We start from the raw sequence: 22743 nt of genomic DNA, 5'->3' as shown, positions 1-22743 counted from the left end.
CACGTGTTACCCAAACATTTTCCATTGACAAATATTAATTGCTTATTAAGTGCAAAAGAGTTTGATGGTCCAACTATTGAATTGTATAGTGAATTGGCTTTTTAGTTTTGTTTATCATTAGGCAATATGAATGCATTAAAGATATAGAAGTTTAGCCGAAACTGGTTTGGCTCAGTGGATTGAGCGTTGGCCTGCGGACTGAAAGGTCGGTTTGATTTCGGTCTGGGGCATGTACCTTGCTTGTGGGCACATCCCCACTGAGGGGAGTACAAGAGGCAGCTGGTCGATGTTTCTCTCTCATCCCTCTCAATTCCTCTCTGTGTAAAATCAACAAAATATATATTTTTTTAAAAAGATATAGAAGTTTAATCCAGCATATCTCCCACTCTAAGGTTATTAAATAGATGTTCCTACCGAGTTTAATCTTAGTGATAGGCAATTTAATTATGTTCCTTCAGATTTAAGTGAATCCTCTTTGACCAAACTGTAGGGAATGCTTGTTTAAATATACATAGTACTTAGTAGTAAAGTATCCAGTAAATCCTGCATTGATTCAAGTTTATGAATCTAGTGAATCGTTGAAATTGCTATCAGAACAAAATTGGTAATTATGATCATAATTATGAATTTTTATAAATTATTAATTTGGTTAAAATATTTCTCCTCTTAATTTTGAAAGGACCTGTATATCAAAATGAGCTACCAAATACATATGTGTGTATATATATAGCAACACATACACAAATACACATAGTAAGTTTCATTTTAATTTCTATTTGTCTTTCCCAGTGTTTTTTTTCTTTTCTTTTCTTTTTTATTGAATTTATTTGAGTGACATTGGTAATAAATGTTATAGGTTTCAGGTATATAATTTTATAATACATCATCTTTTCTAACTTTTAATGGCATATGTTTATTGTCTTATAATTACATTTCAGGGAAATCTTAAGTATATTATGTAATGATCTTCATGAAAATTTTGTGCATACCTATTTAATTTTAAGCAAAGTTAAAATTACAGACATTGGGCTGTCAGTTTTGGCCATTGAGTAGTATCGATAGTTTGGAATTATAAATTTATTCTAATTCAAATATATGTTTATAAAACTAGAAATTTGACTTTTCGTCATTTATTTCCTGATCCTCAATTAAATAATTAATACTTGATAATTCTCCTCTCCCTTTGCATGGGTTACCTCAATCACTCAGTCATTCCTAGATATTCCTGGAGAGACTGTTATGTGCCAGGAACAGTGTTGAGTGCAGGACTTATGCCCCAATATATCTGCCCATGTGCTTATACCCCCCCAAATCTGTCTTCCATAAACCTTCTCCTGAGCTCCAAATTCTTCTTTCTCACTTTCTGACATACAGGACAGGACAAATAATATCTGTCTTCTTTTACAGATAAGCAAATTATGTTTCAGAAAGTTTTGACCATATAAAAGCCTCAGTGTAACAAAAATCTAAATTATTACTAATGCCAAAATTACAGTAGTGGAACAAATCTTGCACATTTGCATTGATTCTTATTATTCCAGGATGAGGGAGTTACACGTGGTTAGCGTATAATCCGCTGCCAAAAAATGTCAAAGACTATTGCTTGTTCCAAAGATTGCCAATATGTAGATATCAAAAAGCTCCTTTAATTCATCACTATCAGTTTATCCCCAAGTGACATTTCAGTAACTTCCAATAACTGAAAATGGGAAATGCTGCAATCCTTTTAAGGAAGAAATTCTGTTTACTTGAGGCCTTTGTGCTATAACTTAAGATAGCTCACTTTATCATACTTATCCTTAAATCTATTTTCCATTAAGATATTAAAGTGATACCAAATCTACTTGTCTTTCACCCAGAATGTATATTCTTTTCAATTAGATAGTGATAGAAAATAACTCAATTCATCCAATGGTGCCAGTGCCCCTTGCATTGAAAAAAAGCCACAGAAGGGCTACCACATAGAGTTGGCATATGTGAATATGAAACATACCTCAGCCCTCCAGCAAGGAAAGAAATTATAGAGATAATTTTCAACTGTCAAATCTCTGCTCAAAATCACTGTCGACTTGCCCAAGGACAGCGTGTGACTCTTGTGTGGACACTGGGATGGGACAGCCTATAGGAAAGACCACTCTTCAATCTAGAGTTTTAGGAGGACGTTTCCTATCTACTTCCATCTTGGTTGATGCTTTCAGTTTTGGTATGTTCCCAAGTCAGAAAGATCCAGGTCCCTAATTTTATGGTGATTCTTTCCTCAAGAAGTCCTTACTTATGGCGCCTGCACCTGGTGGTGCCTGTTACCCTGAAGAGGGGCCACCACAAGGAAGTTAGAGGTGTTTCCGCTGTTGCTGCTGCTGCTGCTGCTGCTGCTGCTGCTGCTGCTGCTCTCTGCAGGGCTTGCCTTCGCTTCCTAGGTACTCACTTCTCTGAATGTCTGGCCCATCTCCAACCTACATCCTGCCTCCGCACACAGAGGGCACTTCATGAGGCTCACCCTAACCTCCAGGCTTCTGCCATGCTTGTCCCTCACGTATCCTCCTCCACCAGAGCCCAGTCTAGGGAAATGGCTGTACAATTATATTTTTAGAAATTTCAGGCATCATGTACAGCCAACTGGGGACATATTTTCAGCTCAGCAGGCATTTCAAATATCATTTTGTCCTCCCCTGCCCCTCCTCCCCACCCAGCAATTCCAACTGCCTGTCTTAGTCCCACACTGTTCCTAAGCAGGCCTGTGAATAAGGCAGCCTCTTCCTTCAGCCCCTGGACCCTGGGGCTCTGAAGCTTCGATCCAGGTGCTTTCATTGTTCACCTTATTCTAGCAAATGTTGTACAAAACACCTGGCTCAATTGTGCTGGTACTTGGAATGGCAAAATTTTACCTACTTTTGGAAATTTTTACAATTTATGTTGAAGGTAGGAAGGTGTCTTGTCTGATTGGGTTTTTCCCCTTTCCCTTTATAAAAGTGATAAGACCTGCAAATAGATACACAGTGTTCTCCTTGATCTTGTTCACTTTTTAAAGTGGGTGGAATAGAGTCCTACTTTTTTGGGTTTAATTGTCAAATCTGCCATTGGGAAACAATATCAAGAACTCCAAGAAGAGACAAAGCTTATAAAGAACAATTTTAAAGAAAATATTCTGGGTGGTTGGAGCTCGTATTGACGCTGACCAAATAGCTGTAGAAAGTCGTGACTTTCCTCTGAAAAGCAGGGTTAATTATATTCGCAGAGCGCATTGAAGTGCCTGTTGAAAACTGTTGGGTAAGTGCAAGTATTGCTTATTATTAACCCTGCCTCGCAGTTCCTTCCTTTCATGAGAGAAAGGGGGAGTGGGTGTTTAGCAGTTCAACACTCTGTCTCCCGCTAGGGATAATTGCTAGATTTTCTTTTATTGTTCAGGCATTTCTCGAATTAGATTAATTTCTTTATAGTCCATCTCTGTCTATTCAAGACAGCAATTTCTTTGGCTAAAAATATAACAAGACATGATACTCATTCGCATATAAAAAGTAGACCAAACCTTTTATTTAGAAACCTGTTATTTTGGAAAATATTCTTTCCAGCTGAGCATTTAAGATCCCACCATCAGGTTTGCTCCATCACAGAACACTTACAGGTTCGCTGTGCCCACAGCTGCACCTCTGCCGCCAGAGCAGAGGTGCCAGTCAGTCCAGGTGGTGCCTGCACAGAGCTGCCAGGTCAGGGATTTCACACCAGACAATGGCAGCATTTCCATTGCACCCAGGGCTGGAGCATCTCTCAGGCTGAGATTAGAATGAATTCTCAGATGCACCAAACTATCTAAAACAGCGAGCTTCTCTGAGTCACCACAAGTGGTGCTTGCTATCTTATGAGACAACAGGTCTGTCTGTCAGCTGCCACTGCAGTCAGTGCTCAGTGGTGTATGTGTTGCTTCCATAAAGCCCTGAGGGGCACCTGGCATGTGGTATGGCGTGTGCATTTGTGTGCGCATATGCATACGTTAATCGAGTTCTGATCTAGTGTCTAAAATAGACTTTAAAGAAACAGATTAATAAATTCAGTATCTAACAGGACCTCAACGACAACAAAGGAAAATAGGACAATGATTAGTGAAATAAGTAGGAGTGTTGCAGAAGACCAAAGAAAAACCAAGCAACGCTTTTAGAGAACAGGAGTTACGCCAGTGGACTCATTGGAATAACTTCCCAAATCTGAGTAAAGTAACATGCAGGAGGCTTCTCTTTTATATCTTTCTGGGGTCTTTGTCCCCCAAATGTGGATTATGCTTCCAGACCTTTTCAAGTTTTTTGTAAGAAGGCCCCTAGGTATTGGGGTCTCCAGACCATATCTGATGGTCTGGCATGACGCCAGCGTTAATAACCCCTCCCTCTGGGGCAGTGCACTGTTCATAATTTTATGGCCTCTGTATTTAGATAACAGGTTCTGCAAGACCAGTTTCTGGGAAAGAGGTAGTGACTTAATTATAGGTTATCAAGCATGTACACTGGGCTTGCTGGCACAAAATCAGATTGCTAGGGCCCCCCCCCCAAAAAAAAAAAATCAGGGTTATATTGGAATTAGCTCTTTTAAGCCTTCTCAGGAGTATTTGACACACAGAATGAGCATAAATTTAGTTCTGAGTTTCCTGGCAGTACAGTGAGCACGGTTTAGATTATGTAATTATTGTTTCATAATAAAAAGAAAGCAACAAAATTGATCTGGGAAGATAAACATTTTCCTGGCAGAAAATTCTAAGATGAACTTATTTCACAGGATCATCTGTAAGACACGTAATGAAGAGCATCTTCAACTGATACAGAAATATTCACATAGATGTTGTAAATACCAGCCCTCTGTAAAAGATAAAGATGTATATGAAATAGTTCATGAAGACTTTGCTGAGGAGCCTGTATGTCTGGTTTTCTTCCTTTCCAAGAGGTCTAGCTTAGCTAGTCTCACAAAGTGGTCCCTAAATGTGACCCGTGGGTTGGTACACCCTCTGCACCTGCTGGTTCTTAGCCAACTCACTGGTGCATTCCCTTGTCTAAAGTACATTCCAATAGCTGATCACAGCGGGATGCTAATCTGAAGGCTTAACATTCTGCTTTGAGATTTTGGGGTCCAAAGCACAGAGCTGGACTTTGGGGAGCTTGCAAGAAGGGCAACTTTTTCTAGAGTAGCTTTCCACCTGCTCTCACTTTTAGATGCACACTGGGCCCCTGGAGCGTGGAAGAACTATTTCACTTGAATGTATATAATGGGATGGTTGCATTAAATACCATGAGGGGCCAGGCAGGAAGTGAGGGAGCCAGGCAGCCAGTGTTGGGTACACAGGCCCTGTTTTGTGTCAGGGCCGGGACTGGCGAAGTGGCTGAGCTCTGACTGACTGACTGATGGATGTCCCCACATGCCGGAGTTCTTGTCCTAGCATTACAAAGGGTTTTGCAATCTGGAGAAAGGGGCTGATGTGTAGAGTCAATAAGGAGTCCAAGGATGAAATATAATTTTGAAAAGCATTGGGAGTCAGAGGAGCTTGTTTGGCCAACAGGAGGCAATAACATGTAGATTTAAGATGCCCTGAGCTATCTGGCAGCAAAGGATCCTATTCAGGATTAGGGGAGTGCCCTTCAGACATCCCAGATGATTCAGCCCTGCGGGAACTGGCCTCCGGCACCCATGTGTGAACTATGGCCCAGGATTGCCTGAGCTTCCAGTTTTAGGAGAGGCTAGAAATCTTGATTTTTGCAAGATATCTGCCTAATCAACTATTTTACCATAAACTAGCCTCAGATTGGCTCAACAGAATTTCAGATTTTTAACATAACTGAATCTTGATTTAAAAAAAAAACAAAACACAAAAAAAACCAATCAAAGCTGCCCCCTCCCTACCCCCCATGAGCTCATTAAGCTGACCTAGTAAGTGGTCATTTTCCTCCTTTTAATTGTTTGCGTTCCCCCACTCCCCCATACCTAGAATGATTTTCATTCTAATGTAGATGACGATGAGCTGGTTTCTTTCAATAGTTATTCAGCATGCTCACCCTGTTGCTTAATTTAGCACCACATTCGTGGGCTAGTACCATGGACAGTTACCACAGTTGCTTAAGCTCCCCAGTCTGAAATCTGTTTCTGGACCACCTAGTATGTTAGTGGGTGCCAATTCTGGGATACATTATTAGGGATTTTTTTGATGTATGGTTTTCATTAAATGATGTACTCAAGTAATTCAGTTATGTGATTGTTTACATCTGTCTAACCATTTTTTTCAGTTTTATTGAGATGTAATTGACATATAACATTGTGTAGTTTTAAGGTGATGATTTGATACACTTACATGTTACAAAACAATTACCACTATAGCATTTAGCTAACACCTCCATCCCCTCACAAAATCACTATTTCTTTTTTTGCATTGAGAACATTTAAGATCAACTTTCTTACTATATATGTCTGGTCACCTTTCAATAAGGGAGGGGGGAATGACACAAAAATTAATAAATTTATTGAGTCTTATTCTGTGCCATGTTTTGTGCGGAGTACTGTAGCTATGGTTTTCACAGAGCTCTTTAAAGCAGGCATTATCAATATCATATCATCCTAATTTCTATGTTATAGACTTGGGTACTCTGAGGTTGGGGAATTTAAATAAGTTGCCTAAGGTCCTACAGTCAGTAAGTTGTGGAGCCCAAATGCAGCTAAGGCGGGCTGACTTAGCCACAAGCCCACACCTAGACCGTAAAATAGTTTTCCTCCATTGAAAAACAGGCATTATTTTGGGTCGCACAGTGCCCTGAAAACCCAATGACAGTAAAGAACACAACCTAGAGAGCACGAGGAATGTCCTTGTATCCCCCTCCCCCACCTTTTAATCACTCAAATGAATTATGAGAAGAGTCTTACGGAAATTTACAGTCTGTATGGGGCTTAATCATGATGAACTTGCTGCTTCCACTAAGTTTCAAGGTTCACAATTCTTCAGCCAATTGGCATAAACCTTCCTGGTATTGTCTTGGTTTAAGGAAACACATTTCCCCATTTCTTTCCAGACACAGGGAGGAGACCAATCTAGAGCTTGTACGCAGACTGAATACTGCTTAATTTGGAAGATATATGATCTTTAATAGTTGAGTGTAGGGACATTAATATAATTTACTAATTTTTTAGTATCCCAGTGTTTTCAATAACTATGAATATCATTAAATTTTAGTATAATTTTTTATGAGTAAAGACTTTATCAAAGACCTACTCTAAGTACAACTTCCTTTTTTAATTCATGGTTAAATCAATGAGAGCTATTTGGCAAAAGCTCAGAATTATTCTTGTTAACTTGTTTTTAAATAGTATTTGATTTATATGTGTGGTCAGAGCTACAACGCACGCATATATGTGTGTTTACTAATTGGAGCCATATGCATTTAAACAGTGTTATTGGTAGGAAATGAAGCATAAAGCATGAAAATGTATAATTATTAAGGGGTTGAAATGATAGTTTTTAATTCCTTCCAGGACAGGTATGTTATGATATAGCTTTGATTGTCTTTCATTATAGATGAGTGAGGTTCATGGGTACATTTGGCGGTCAGTTTCTTACCTTCCTAATTAACTGTAAAATTCTTCCCCCTAATGGACATAAGTGAATTAACATACTAGTTTTCCCATCAGAATGTGCTTTTCCTTAGACTCATGTTGTCTGCCAACTCGGAGACACGTGGACTCTTGAGAAAACAAGACTGGATATTGAGAAACCAGGGAGAGAACTCTGGCTGCTTTCTGATTTCTCTAACCTGGTTTTATAAATAAAATAAAGTACATAGCAGCATCTAACATTCATGACATGCTGTTCAAAACTGAATGCCCCTGCATGCGTGTGTGTCATAGCTCTGTGGAGCAGTCCAGTTAATGACTCTGACTTTTCTTTTAGACAATCCATGGACACAAGGGCCCGATCACGGCAGTGGCCTTCGCTCCTGATGGACGCTATCTTGCCACCTACTCGAACACGGACAGCCACATTTCCTTCTGGCAGGTAAGCGAGGATGCCACAGGCCCTGAAGCGTACGACATGATCTGCTGGGAACGGCTGCCTACAGTTGCCAGCCCTCTGTCCCTTCTTCAACCGGTGTCAAGCATTCATGGCTTGCTGATTATGTGCCCAGTGCTCGCATGCAGGGTACACCGAGGATGCGCGTAGCAACCTGGAAAGGGGGTGGTCTGCTCTCCCAGAGCTTAGTCTCAGGTAGGCACAGGGAAATAAGAAAGCGACACAGCATGGAGGGGAACTGAGGCCAGGTTGTGGGATGGCTTCATGAGGATGCGACATCTGAGCCGAGACATGCTGATGCTGAGGCAGGGCAGAGGGGAGTGGGTGCTGAGGGAGAGGTACACAGGGCCGGGTGAGAGGGCCCGGCCTGGAAGAACTGACAAATATGAGGCATCCAGGCAACTCTGACTGGGCCAGGGGCATAGGGAGAGAGGCAGCCTCATGTTAACATCATGTTTGTTTATAGTATCTCATTCTGTGTGCATCCAGGATTTCCCACATCGGGTCTTCCCCAAATTATTAAAACATTTTTTAAAAACCCAAACAGCATTGGCTGGCATGAGAATGCCTGTTTTATTCTGATTAAAATGAGTATTAATTTTAAGCAACTAATTTTTACAGTCGAACTTGTTTCACCACCAGTGATTAATCTCTATCCAATCTTCTTTTTAATTATGTTACTACTGATCATTACAAAAATATTAAAAATTGCCAGCTCCCTCCCCTCCCCCAAAAAATAGGTTAATTTAAAATTTTGTTGTTGCCTTTACTTTCCTAGGATACAAGTATGTTTAATTAGCACCAGAGCAAGTGAGGCAACACCCAAGTCTCTAAACCCAACATTAGAAAAAAAATTTTTATTATTGATTTTTTACAGAGAGGAAGGGAGAGGGATAGAGAGTTAGAAACATTGGTGAGAGAGCATCACTGACCAGCTGCCTCCTGCACACTCCCTGCCAAAGATGTGCTCGAAACCAAGGTACATGCCCTTGACGGGAATCGAACCTGGGACCTTTCAGGTCCTTGTTGAACCTGACGCCCTATCCACTGAGCCAAACCGGTTTCGGCTAACATTAGAATTTAAAATGCAGCCCATGTCTCACGTGCTCACATTGTACCCAGATTGGAAGTCACAGAAACATTATGTTAGCCTATCAAGAAAGCACAGCAAAGCCTCCTCAGACGGATAGAGAGTTTTCATTTGCATTGAAGAGAGTCCAGACAGTAGTGTTGGATCTGCCACTGCCGTCCCCACATGGACTCACTGATTTATTTAGATGCATGTTGTTTATTTCGAATGATGTATGACATCACACTCTTCTCTTATTCCAGTAAATGTACTGTAATATATTTTGGAAACTTAACAAAGTCTTATTAATAGAGAATCTGACAAAAGCCATCAGCTATTAAAATCTTTGCTGAGAAATGAGTGTTAATGAGAATCATCGGGTGGATAATTACTCAAGCGAGACTTAGTAAAAGGCTGTGTACAGCATCAGTTGCTCTGAGAGTAGCCATAAAACACTTCCTGTGTGACGAATTACATCTGTCTGTGTTTCTGTGTGATCAGAAAATCAGCCTCACAGAACTGGTCTGTGAAGCATTATTTTTAAAGGGAAGGGAAAAGCCACAGTTACATTTTCGTTGGTTTACAAACCCAGCCATCGAACAATGTGATGTGCTCATCTTTCAGTTCCTTGACTCTCCAACAAGGTATTTCTGTGATTTGAATATTTCAGCTTATCGTATTCATTGATATTTGATCAAAGGGAGTTTAGCAATGAAGTACAACCATAATTCTCTCAGGTAAATTTTACCACCACCCTCTACCAACAAATAACTATCTTCTTTCATAAATGCTAATAATAAATTAAGTGGATATTGGTTTCATTTATTTTAATTTATTCCATCAGATAGTAGAATACTATTTAGCCATTTAAAAAGGATGACGTAAATCTATAGTCATTAACATGACAAGATTGCCCTCGACATTTTGTTGAATGAGAAAAGCAGATTGTGAAACTGCCTTTTAATGTGAGCCTGTTTATGTAAAATCCTTTAGATTTTAACTTCTTATATATATGTCAAGTCTGGAAGATATTTACTAAATTGTGGTTATCACCGGGCAGTGGGATTTCAGGGGATTTTAGCTTTCTTTTTTTATACTTCTCTTTCATATTTCAATTTTCCACAATGAGTATTTATCTTTATGAGCAAGAAAAAATTTAATGTTACCAAATATTACAACTCCAGGACATTTTCCTTCATTTAAGGCTCAAATCGCCTTCACTTTAGCAGAGTTTATAGCCAGTCAATGGTAAAAAAGATATTAATATTGAATAACAAGCCGAGACCGGTTTGGCTCAATGGATAGAGCGTTGGCTTGGGGACTAAAGGGACCCGGGTTCGATTCCGGTCAAGGGCATGTACCTTGGTTGCGGGCATATCCCCAGTAGGAGGTGTGCAAGAGGCAGCTGATCGATGACTCTCTCTCATCGATGTTTCTAGCTTTCTATCTCTCTTCCTTCCTCTCTGTACAAAATCAATAAAATATATTTAAAAAAATATTGAATAACAAAATAGGTAGTTGTTTTGGTGAGAATTCATTGACTCAGTTTATTAGAAAAATTAATTTCACCCTTACAACCCCAGATTTATCTATAATTTGAAGAGGTCATAGGGAAAGGATAGTCTAACATACGGGTCTTTACTATTCCAACTTGTGCAACTGAATAGTTATACACCCTATAGAACTTGGCATAGTCCTGTCCAGAGCGAGGAAGGCTATTGACCCTTCCGAAGGCAGTTGTCTATCGTCTGAGGGATGGCTCAGCTTGTAAAGGGAACCCATATATATATATATATATATATATATATATATATATATATATATATGTGTGTGTGTGTGTGTGTGTGTGTGTGTGTGTATATGTGTATATATGTATATATATGTGTGTGTGTGTGTGTGTGTGTGTGTGTGTGTGTGTATATATATATATATATATATATATATATATATAAAAATAATCTTTCCATCCTGAAATTCCAGTAAGTTATTCTTTCCCTGCCCCTTGTTAGCCCTCGAGCCATTTTTCGTACTTGGCTAAATTTGAAGAGAAGAATTAAAAATAAGGTCGTGTGAGCATATTGAATACCCTGAGCATTTTAAGCCACTAGCAGAAATCAGGCTTCGTACACATTTTCATAGAAAATCCATAAAGAATGAAAAGTACTTTGTGGTTATTTATCAACTGAGAAATTAGATTTTTTAAAAGCACGGTGTGCCTGTTGATACCAGTTCATTTTAACCAGCAATTTTCTGGATTGTTTCGGTATGATCTGTCAAAGGACCAAATTACTGTGAACTGTTACTTTTTGTACACGTGAGAACTTTACAATCAAGCTCACCATCATTATTTATGTTGAAACTCTCTGGGAACCTCCAGAAAGTGATAGGGCATTCATTTTTATTCTTTTTTGGAATTTCGGGGGAGAAGGAACAAGGGGCGAGGCTCTGCAGGATGACAGGTAGGGACTGCCCAGCTCTAAATGGCGACTGAACTTTAACAGAAAGAGTTAACAATAACCATACATTTGGTTTTAAAATGTGACCTCGGACACTAGTGATTTTTTTTCACCTCTGTGCAGTGTTCGGCACTATTATTAATGCAGTAAAATCAGTAACATTAGTCATCTTAAAAGGGTTATTACTCAAGATGATTTAAATTGTGAAAATGTCAGTGGAGCCTGCACGCATCCTGCTAGAGACGCCGTGATTTACGCCCTCTGACACCGGCCTGCTCTGAGCGGGGAAGGAGTGGCTGCATGCTGCTCCGACCCACATGCAGAGCCACCTCACCCGCACTTCTCCGTGTCCGAGGGCCGGCCAGGGCTCCGGTGTCAGCTGTCTGCATGCAGTGGGTCACAGTCTGCATGCCTCACGCAGACCCCCAGAATGTCGCATGTCTAGATGGAGAAGAATTGGTGGAAAGAGTAGTGCAGAGGAAAACATTATTTCCGAGACCTCGTTCCTGATTTTCAGTATGGTTCCCATGTGGTTTGCAATACCACAAAAAGCATGCATTGGGAAAATGCTAACTGATATTTGGAATTAAAGGGCTCATCCGATGCAGCACCTGGGCAGCAGTTTACTAAGATGCTGCCTGATACTCAGCACTTGGACCCGAATGCATAATTGTTTGGGAGCCATAATTTCCATGTTAGTTTTCACTTATGTAGATGGATAAAAACAACTTAAATTCAAGTCAAATTCAGAAAATCTGCCAGAAAGCAGGAATCAATGACTAATAAAGAAATACTGCTAATAAGGCGTGGAAGTATACTATCTTTAGCACGACAGCAAAACAGTGAGGTACAGACACGGTGTTCAGATGTAGCTGCTTCTTATTTTCCCTTCAAACCAAAGTAGAGCTTTCCAGAGACTGAATGTTTTTAAACAGCAGTGAGGAGGGCAGGGGTTGGTAGATGGGGATGGGAGAGCTACTGCTTAACTGTGCTTCGTTTTCTTGGACTAATTATAAGTCCCCACACTTGCCTTTGTGGACTCATCCGTCAGCACTGTTGAGAACAAAGAGGTCTGCAGTAGAAAATACCCATAATTTCCAAATACTGTCTCACTGAAACTTTTTTTTCTTCAAATCCTCATCCGAGGATATTTTTTCCATTGAGTTCTAGAAATAGTAGAAGGGAGGGAGGGAGGGAGGGAGGGAGGGAGGGAGGGAAGGGGGAGGAGATAGAGAGAGAGAGAGAGAGAGAGAGAGAGAGAGATCAACGTATCTGCAATCGAGGTACGAGCCATTGACTGAGAATCAAACCCGTGACCTCTCGGCCCACAAGCCAACACCCTAGCCACTGAGCAAAACCAGCCAGGCTTGAACCGTTTTGTTAGCATGCACAGCGTAGCATCCTTCTTAAAGATTGCGCTTTCCTGCTGTCAGAATCTACTCACAAAGTAAAATTTCTCTAGATTTATGTATTTACTGTAATATCAATAATATCAGAACAACTTCACATACACTGAAAGGTCCCTTCAGAGGTTCAGAATAAGCTCTCTGCTGAGCGTGAGTAAGGCTGTGGGGAGAAAGTGGCCGGGAGTGGGTGCCACCAGGGAAGGGAAGGAGTCTCCGTGTGACACGTGTGCTCTCGTGTCCCTGTGTCCCCAGATGAACACCTCGCTGCTGGGAAGCATCGGCATGCTGAACTCGGCCCCCCAGCTGCGCTGCATCAAAACCTACCAGGTGCCCCCCGTGCAGCCGGCCTCCCCCGGCCCCCACAACGCCCTCCGCCTGGCCCGGCTCATCTGGACGTCCAACCGCAACATCATCCTGATGGCCCACGACGGGAAGGAGCATCGCTTCATGGTCTGAGGCTGGCGCTGCCCGTGCCTGCTCTCTAAGCCCAGATCCCTCTGTCCTTATGTCGGGTCCCTCTTCAGTGCTGCCCACCCAGGGGCATTAGGGCGCAGCCTGGTCTGTGTCACTTCTGCATGGTCTGGGACCTTCGCCTGCCCGGGGCACCTATTGATTCAGAGGCATGCACACACCGCTCTGCAGGATGCGGCCTTCTGTCACAGGTCACGTCTCCCTGCTGGAGAGGGAGGGGAGTCTGGCCCCTGGGCACACTCCTTGGCGGCTGCACCGGGAGCCTGAAAGATAGCAAACACTGATGGCCACCCAGCCCGCATCAGCTGTCCCTCAAGCTGCACCCCCTTTCTGAAGTGCTGCTGGGGTTGGTCATTCTGGCACTGTATTTTGAGGTAACATGGCCGTCCTAATTGTCAACATTATTTTCCTTTGGATTTCCTAAAACATATTATTGTTTACCACGAAGATTCTGTGTTTACATGGTTGTTGTGTTTTTCCCTCAGCTGATTGCTGGGAAATTGCTAATCCGATTTCCTAGGGTTTAACCACTAGCTTCTTTATTAATACCTAGCCAATTTGGGATTAATGAGAAAATATACCAAAAAAAAGTGTTCCCCCTGGTGGAGAATACAGTTTCCCAGACACATAGCCTTCTTAAATGCTCACATCCTGCTTAAGTGATGGCATATTTAGTAGTTTAAAACAAAATCATCTCTCTTGATGACCTAGTTAATATAATTATCCAGTCACTATAACTTATCTCTTAAATGGACTTTTATGAAAAAGAACAAGTTTAGAAACATAACATATACCTAAAAAAGAAAACGCTGTGTCTGAGGCTGCAGATGTTAAAGTCAGAGCTTGCCCTTCCTTCCAGAAACTTCACAGACCTGGGGTTCCCAGGCGTACGGCTTAAGTCAGTTATCACTACTACTGATCAACTGCAGACAAGTAAAGATAGCGTTTCCTTTAAACAAGTATCCTAGAAAATTAATAACTGGCGCAAGCACCCGGGCATCTGAATGAGAATGGGGCTTGGTCAGCCTGCGCAGCGTTGCGGTGAGAGCTCACCATCTTCTGCCAGCTTTCCCAGTCGCTCTCACCTCGCACGTTACATTCTGTGGCTCTCGCTCACAGTGATGGCGGAAATCCATCAAACAATATTCTGTATGAATCACTCCTGACAAACCCCAATCTGTTTATAGTTGGGGGTTTGGTTGGTTGGTTGGTTGGTTGGTTAGTTGAGTAAAATTGGGTGTTAATGCAGAAATAGAAAATGATTTATGAAATTCAGAGAAAATATGTGAAGTTTACAGAGGAACCAATATCATAATGGGAGCATTTAATTTAAAAGGTGTAGATGTCCGGGTATGTGTAAAATACAAAAGAGTAAGACCATAGCCCGGGAACAGATATATCTGTAATTTTCTTGAAATAGATGTTTAAAGACCCTGTTAAGAAACTAAGCCCACTAGGCATCTCTCCCCTATTGATGTGAAGTATGTTATTTCCACCGATGGCAAACCTGTACTATTCCTTGGTTATAGACTTTGAGTGTTCTTTCAAAGGTGAATTTATGAAACATGCATGTACATTGTACTTATAAAGATTAGAAATGTAGTTTCCAGGAAGAAAACAAGAACTAATGCAGTGTAGACATTGTTTGCTGGACATGCTGTTGTGTCTGAGGTAGGTAGAGAAGCAGAGGTAAATGGTTGCCCTAAGGGTTCGAGTCCTCTCGGGCCCAACACTGTCTCCCATGTGACCTGCAGTGGGGATGTATTCATTCTGGACTACACAGCTGATTTGGAATGCTGATGTGGAAGGACACCTTAGAGATTTCTTAAAACAAAATGTTCAGTGCATCCTGAGACAGGTGTGAGGCTTCTAGGTAGACTTCCGCATACGCGGATGGATGGCACACACCATGGGCATTTAGAACAACGCCATGAGGCCTGCAGGAGCCAAGCACCTGGGCAGAGGTTCGGCCAGCCTGTCCCGCATTGTCCACAGACAGCCGAAGTTACTATTTCGATTCCAAAACTTTGGGGTAGATGATGGGTGATGGTTAGACAGCTGTCTCTCACTACTACACTAATATTTGCATTCTTGTTAACACACATCACACATCCTTGGCTATTTTGAAAACCACAGTCCACACTTCAGCACAGCTTAGGTTTCTCAGCACCGAGGTAAACTTCGTATTGTCACGCCAGTGTATGCTTTCGGTGTTTTATTACTTTCATGGGCACTGTATTTGGACCTGTCCTTGTTAACGCAGAGGCACACGTGGCCTCACTGACCATTTACAAGCGGAAGATGACATGATGCGATACCTGTGTGGGAAAGTACTGCCTGGACTCGCCGTGTCCAGTGAGTGGATTAAATGTCTGCTTCCCAAGACAGCTCTTGATGACTCCACTTAGTAGATTCTATATGTGCCGGGTGTTCCTCTGTACATACTTGTGTTAAATAAAGCTGGATGGTACTGAAGATTGTTTCTCCCATTAAAACCATTATTCTCTCTTAAACATTCTCAATTGAAATCCATATGCTTTCTGCCCACCCCCACTCCCTTTGGTACCAAATCAAGCCTTCTATTTCCATCTAATTATCCATTTCCCCAGAGAGCTAGCTTCAGGAAAGGTGAACTTGTTCACAAAGGACAATGGCACAGCAGTGAGGGAGTCCCTCCCCTACAGTGCCCAAGTGTGAGTACTGAGAAACAGCCTACCAGAAACTCAACAGCACCCTCTGTGGTTTGGGCAAGGGAATTGCATGCGCATTGCTCTCATCTCCACCCCAAGGTGCTCCTAAATGGATTGTTAATTATAACAAGTTATGTCTTGTCAGATGCGATGATGTGGGTTGGCAGCCCCAGGGTAGGGGGCTGGACTGAGATCATGCAATTCACTTAATTTAGTACATGTTTGGAGTTGGATTTGAATCCCTGAAGGAAAGGGTGGAACTGGTTTTTAAAGAGCAAGAGTAACAAAAGAGATTACTATGGCTCCCAGAGGGTTATATGTGTAAGTGGTGAGTGTACTTCTTTAACTTTCAGACAAGAGCATAGAACATCTTGAAATGAGTCACTCGTCATGCAGCCGAGTAATTTTCTTTAAGAAATAAACATTAAAGGAGTTGACAGCTGCATCTTGGCCGTAGTCAAACGCCCAGGGTCCATCCCAGGAACTGTGTTAGCATCTCCTGGTGACTTAACTGTGCCCTTCTAGGGAAACCGGGGCAGCACCAGTTCCATGTGATTGGTGATCACATAAACCGATCAAATGCGGAAAGGGCATGACATTAATAGGAAGGTAAAGCCAAGCCGTGCGGGGTGAACTTTCACCTTTCACCCCTCGGCTGACTGACAGAGCTGAGTGTTGAAGAAAATCAATACTTTGGAGCCAGGAGGGAGATATTTCCAGCCTCTAACTAGAGAATGTATTTTGACAAGGCCAAGATAATCCACGCTGCACAGGAGAAAGACAAAGAAGACTCATTTTTAAAGCTTGACACTTCAAGGTGTTTTTGTCCAGTGGTTTCGAGATCGTCAATACATACAAATACCAAAGGTCAAAAAGAAAAGCCGGAGGAATTTCAAAAATTAGATGTTCAGTTCTTTCTGCTGTTTACAAAGTAAAAAAAAAAAAAAAAAAAGGCCACAGGGAGGCTGTGCTTGTAATTGTCGTTTAAAGGAACCGAGCTCACAACCAAAGAAGGTTTTATATCTGGTCTAGTAATAATTAATGTCGTTTTTAAACATTCGTTTAAAATCTTGCTTGGCGTTGACTTGTATTGACATAACCTTCAAACACGTGGTATCTACAGAACGTGTGAAGTGCAATTAACAAGTTTTGCTTGAAAAAGTTTGTGTTTGGTGTGGTTTTTGTTGCAAAACTAGGGCTAAGAAGATGGCGGATGAAGAGCATATTCGGCACTGCATGCTTTACGAGTTCCAATTAGGAAGAAAAGCAAGTGAGGCTGCAAAAAACATCTGTAGTGCTCTTGGTCAAGATGCAGTTAGCGCCAGAAAATGCCAGCATTGGTTTGAGAAATTTCGCGAGGGAAATTTTTCGTTAGATGACAAGAGTGGTCGAGGCCGTGTGTCCAATTTTGATCAAGAAGCTCTTCAAGCTCTTTTGGTGCAAAATCCTCAAATTACCCAACAAGAGCTTGCGACAACTTTAAATTGTTCACAAAAAACAATTTCCAATCAATTGCGTGCACTTGGCAAAGTCCAAAAGTTTGGAAAATGGGTTCCTCATGAGTTGACCGACAACAACCGTAATCAAAGAGTCACAATTTGCAGTTTGCTCCTCTCTCGTCAAAACCGTTTGCCGTTTTTAGAGCAAATTGTTACCGGAGATGAAAAATGGGTGCTGTATGTTAATTTGAAAAGGTGGCCTCAATGGTTGGACAAAAATGAGGCTCCGCAGCCCACGCCAAAACCTGACTTGCATGCGAAAAAAGTGATGTTGTGTGTTTGGTGGAATTTTAAAGGAATTCTTCATTATGAACTTTTACCATCTAACCAAACCATTACAAGTGCAGTGTATAGTGCCCAATTGGAAAGGTTAGCCCAAGCTTTAAGAGAAAAAGAACCCACGCTGATTAATCAGAAGGGCGTAATTCTTCACCAGGATAACGCACGACCGCATACTGCAAGAATCACTGCTGAAAAACTGTGCCAGTTGGAATGGGAAGTTCTCCCTCAACCTGCATATTCTCCTGATATTGCCCCTTCCGATTACCATTTGTTTCGTTCTTTGCAAAACTTTCTTCTTGGAAAAAAATTTAATAATGAAGAATGCCTCAAAAATGCATTGACCGAATTTTTTGCATCAAAATCACAAGAATTTTACAACAGAGGGATTAAAATGCTTCCTGAGCGTTGGGCACAAGTAGTAGAAAACAACAGCAACTATATTGTTGATTAAATTTTGTTGTATTGTTTAAATAAATTCGATTTAAAGTATTAGAAAACGACATTAATTATTACTAGACCTAATAGAGGCAGTGCCATGAAGAGTGAAGGCTGCTGGTTTCTGTCCTTTTTTTTTTTTTTTTTTTTTTCTTGGTTACATCGTTTTTGTGCTGACATCTCAGAATCTTCTTGCTTTTTGATTCTTGTTGGCAAATCTTAGACCTTCCTTCACAGCTGTTTCAATCATTTGCATGAGAAAGGAGCTCATGTGTCTTTAAAAACTTAAATTGTTTCTGGTTTCCAAAGTCCCGTTAAGCAAATTAGTTATGAAAGCATCCTCATTAGTGCTTTTCAAGTGAGAGAGGAAGGCATCTCTAGGAAACAGGTAAGCAATTCACTGCACTCTTCCCGGCAAGGCTAGATCCATTCATTCTGTGCACAGTTGCCTCCACTAAAGGGAGACAGATTCTTTCCTTTCCTACAGATGAGAGAGCAGTCCAGGTGCCCACACCATCCCTTAGCGAGCAGAAGGACAAAGGAGGCCCGAGGAGGCAAATATCTAAAGGAACCTCTGTTTTCTCCTGCAGGCTTGCTGCGAACCTATGCTAATTATGCGATGATTAAAATAAAAATGAACACCGGCTTCATTTACATACGCTCTTTCTCATGAAAACAAGGCTGTAGATACCTGTGTTCTTTGGAAAACATGGTTGGATGTTTGCATTGTTGTGCTTTTATGTGGACTCTAATAACAGGTTTGGACATCTGACCTAAAGGGATATTGCTGGTTCTACTTGAATGCACCAGGCTCTTCACTACATTGTAGCTGTTGCTGTCTTCTCACCAAAATGTGCAGACACTGAGGAAATCCTAAGAGATATGCCAGTGCGTGGGACTGGTTGGCTGTGGCTGTGGAAGTTGTGAGTGGTTGCTCAAAAAGAAAGTAATTCGCCATATTAAATTCAGGACACGTGTCAGCTTCAGGGACATCTTTGACTTGCACTAAGTGGCCAGATTATTATGATCTCTGAATGCATAATAATCTGGCCGCTCATTTTATATATATATATATATATATATATATATATATATATATATATATATATGTGTGTGTGTGTGTGTGTGTGTGTGTGTGTGTATATATATATATATATATATATATATATATATATATATATATATATAGAGAGAGAGAGAGAGAGAGAGAGAGATGCATGAATTTATGCATGGGTGGGGTCTGGCCAGCATGGCCAGGGGGAGGGGACATGGGTGGTTGGTCAGCCTGCCTGCTGGTTGGACTCCTGGTCAAGGGGACAATTTGCATTATTAGCCTTTTATTATATAGGATATACCCTGAGTATCCAGATTATTATGCATTCAGAAATCATAATAATCTGGCCACTTAGTGTATTGTATGAGTGTCTTCCAAATACACTGAACAAGACTCTGTGAAAGTATTACAGAGAAGTTTTTCACCTGCACTTTTACACCTCCCAGTCCAGCACCTGCAGGAACTGGGGGACCGGAGCAAATGGAACTTTGTGCACTTGCTGTTGCCAGTAGCTTCTTGTTTTGACTAGTGTCAAAGTGACTTAGCACTTGGGTTTACCCACAGGTGAAATGTATTGTCTAAAATGTGCCCCACCCAGTGGCACTTTCAGTTTTAGTTAAAATTTATCACTAAAGATGCTACAATGAAACATCATTTTTGTTCAGTCCGCAAGCATTTACTAAATCTCAACCTGTGCCAGGCATGTGTTCTGTATCCTGTTTTTGTTTTGCTGATGAGGCCTCAATCTGGCCAAGGATATAACACTGTGTTATGGAGCAAGTGCTCAAACAGATGCACAAAGAGAACACCCACAGTGATTCACACTGAGGGGGTCATGCCACGTTACACTTCCCAGAGAGGAAGCATTTTGGCCGGACCTTGAAGGATAACTTAATAAATTAATTAGGAGGATGAGGATGTCATATGGTGGGAATTTGGGTAAGTCTTAAATATTGTGTAATCTAAAGGGAGATAAACTTCTTCGAACCTCCAACCTGAGGGCATCGGTAGGCACTGCTGACAATCCAGGCTTTCATTTAAAGCTCCAACAATGAACCACAGGAAATAAGACTCCTGAGGTGAAGGACACTTGAGATCTGGAAAGCCAAAAACCCTAAAAAAAAGATTACAGCAAAAACCATAATAAAGGATTTATAACTCTTGTTTTCCAGATTTCATTGCTTTTTAAAAAAAATGTTATTTTTACTTTAAAACTAAGATATGTGCCCTCCCAGTCCTATATTCTGTGTGTGGACAACATGAAGTGTTGGGTGTCTCCATTGAAGTGCTGCCCCACTCTTCACTCCCCTACAATGTTGATCCTGAGAACTCTTTCCCATAAACTTCCTGTGTGCAGATCTCTGGCTCATAGTCTGCATATGAAGTTGGTACTAGGAGCGGTGAAAGGAAAAGGATCTAACATGGGATTTGGAGTCTGGGCACCCACTGAGCCTGGCAGTGAGGATCCTCTCTCTGGTGGGGGTGACCGTGGGTACGTTCTGGCATTCTGGGGCCATGCATGGTGAGCTTTCAGTGGTGTAGGTCCTCGATGGTGGATTTAGGATAGCATCCTGAGGAAGGGGATTCACTGGAGTTTGTAGCAGGAAAGGTGTTTGGGAAATAAGGAAAAACAGGAATTACAAGGACAGTGGATTCAAACAGCTGTTGTTGGACATGCTGGAAAAAAAGACAATGAAAAGCTGAGGGTGATTAATCACCAATTAAAGGCTGAATGTGCAGGCCAGGGAGCCCTATCCCTGCAGAGAGCACAAGCTGTGGTCGGGCCCAGTACTTGCTTGGTGATGGGAGCTCTTTAAGAGGCTAGCTCTTAGCCTCCGAAGGGCCAGCGCCCATGGTCAGCCCTGACTGAGATGGATGGGGCTGTGGAAGCTGATGCACTGGAGCAATCCTGAATTCCCGGGTTCTCGTGAACTCTCCCTGTCCTGCCTAAGTGGCCCACTCCTTTGTTTGAGGACCTGCAGAGGTGTCTCCCTTGCATGACCACACTCTCCCCCACCTTCTCTCCCATCGTTAGTCCACTTAGCCAGGTTTTAGTCACAATCAAACCCGGCTGTGGGGGTGCTGAGCTTGCTAAGAACTAGATCCCAAGGGAGGTGCAAGACCCAGCTAGCATGCACCTGTAGGAACTGGGAGAAGTATGGAACTGGATTCTGGGGTATTGGGTCAAAAGGAGACAGACTACCAATGAGACAAAGGGGAGTTTAACACCCTGGCAAGGACCCAGGGGTGGGGTACTGCTCAGCTTGGAGGAAACAATGGCTGATGTGAAGCCAGAGCTGCCCCTGCAGATGGTAGAAGAAAGAAGGAAAAGCTCAGCGTGGTGGGACTGCTAGAGTAAACAAGCTGTGTGAGGCCAGAAACCCTCCAGAGGACCACTCTGCGAGGAAGGCCGAAGGGCATTCTGGTTCCAGGCAACCAGAACTGTGCTGACCAGAGGGCCCCAGCTGCACCCTAGGCCAGGGCTGAGGGGAGCAGTGCCATAACCGCCCTGGGCCCTGATGACAATGGGACGATAGGGTCCTGAAACACTAGAGACCAATGAGAGCTGTTTTCATTATGGGCAGCAAGATTGGAGTGGTAGCCAGAGGGGTGTGAGCTGCAGAGATTTTTTGAAACAATTAATAAAACACGGCACCCATCCAACCCAAAGAAGTCAAGAATGAATAATAGGAAGCTGAAGACAGCTGCCCCCCAAAACTCAAAACACCTTGCCTCACTTGTAGACCTGAAGGGTATGGCTATCAGGTTCATACCCCTCATGGCTGAGGATCTGGGTCAGCCGAATAGATTAGCGGAGGTTCTCGCCAGAGGGGAGGGGAACTTGGAGTGACTGCATGTATCAGCGGTGGCTTGGAAGCAACTGCAACATTAGGGAAGTGGTTTACTCCACAGACATTTCCCTCCAGAATCCTGGAAGAGCTGCTCCCAGAATTTATTTAAAGGAAGTGGAGTAGGTCAAAGGGTGACTCTAATGGATGCCAAGGGACCAGGTGTGGGTGGTTGACAGTTGGCATCTTTCAGTTGAGTCCTTCTTCAGGAATTTCCAGGGCTGGGAAGAGCCTCTTCCCCAAGGCAGCTGCTCCCACAGATGGTCCTGAGGGTACAAAGACTCCACCCTCTCGACCTCAGTTTGGGACATCACCCCAGGGCCATCCCAGCTTCACTGCTGACACCTCTATTGCAACCATGTCACAGCCTAACTTCTCACTCTGCCCACGTCACTTCCCTGCATAGATACCAGAACACTTCTCAGCACACCTCCTTCCAGCAATCTCAGTCTCAGCAGCTCTTTCCCAGACAATGAACCTGCCCAGGTTCAGATCTCCCTCTG

At 42.2% G+C, this 22743-nt stretch overlaps 1 protein-coding gene across 6 annotated transcripts in view; it reads left to right on the top strand.

Annotated features, from left to right (window-relative positions):
* Window positions 1-15944, top strand: part of WDR7 (WD repeat domain 7) — a 265735-nt gene extending 249791 nt beyond the window's left edge. For all 6 annotated transcript variants that reach the window (XM_036417625.2, XM_036417624.2, XM_045574696.1 and 3 more), the window contains 2 exons: window positions 7910-8014; window positions 13213-15944. In XM_036417625.2, coding sequence (XP_036273518.1) covers window positions 7910-8014; window positions 13213-13416 — 309 coding nt within the window. In that variant the 3' untranslated portion in view covers window positions 13417-15944. The remainder of the gene's footprint in view (window positions 1-7909; window positions 8015-13212) is intronic.
* The last annotated feature ends 6799 nt before the right edge of the window (window positions 15945-22743 follow it).

Source organism: Pipistrellus kuhlii, unplaced genomic scaffold, assembly GCF_014108245.1.
Source record: "Pipistrellus kuhlii isolate mPipKuh1 unplaced genomic scaffold, mPipKuh1.p scaffold_m20_p_6, whole genome shotgun sequence".
Taxonomy (NCBI): domain Eukaryota; kingdom Metazoa; phylum Chordata; class Mammalia; order Chiroptera; family Vespertilionidae; genus Pipistrellus; species Pipistrellus kuhlii.
This window is presented reverse-complemented; position numbering and strand designations above follow the sequence as displayed.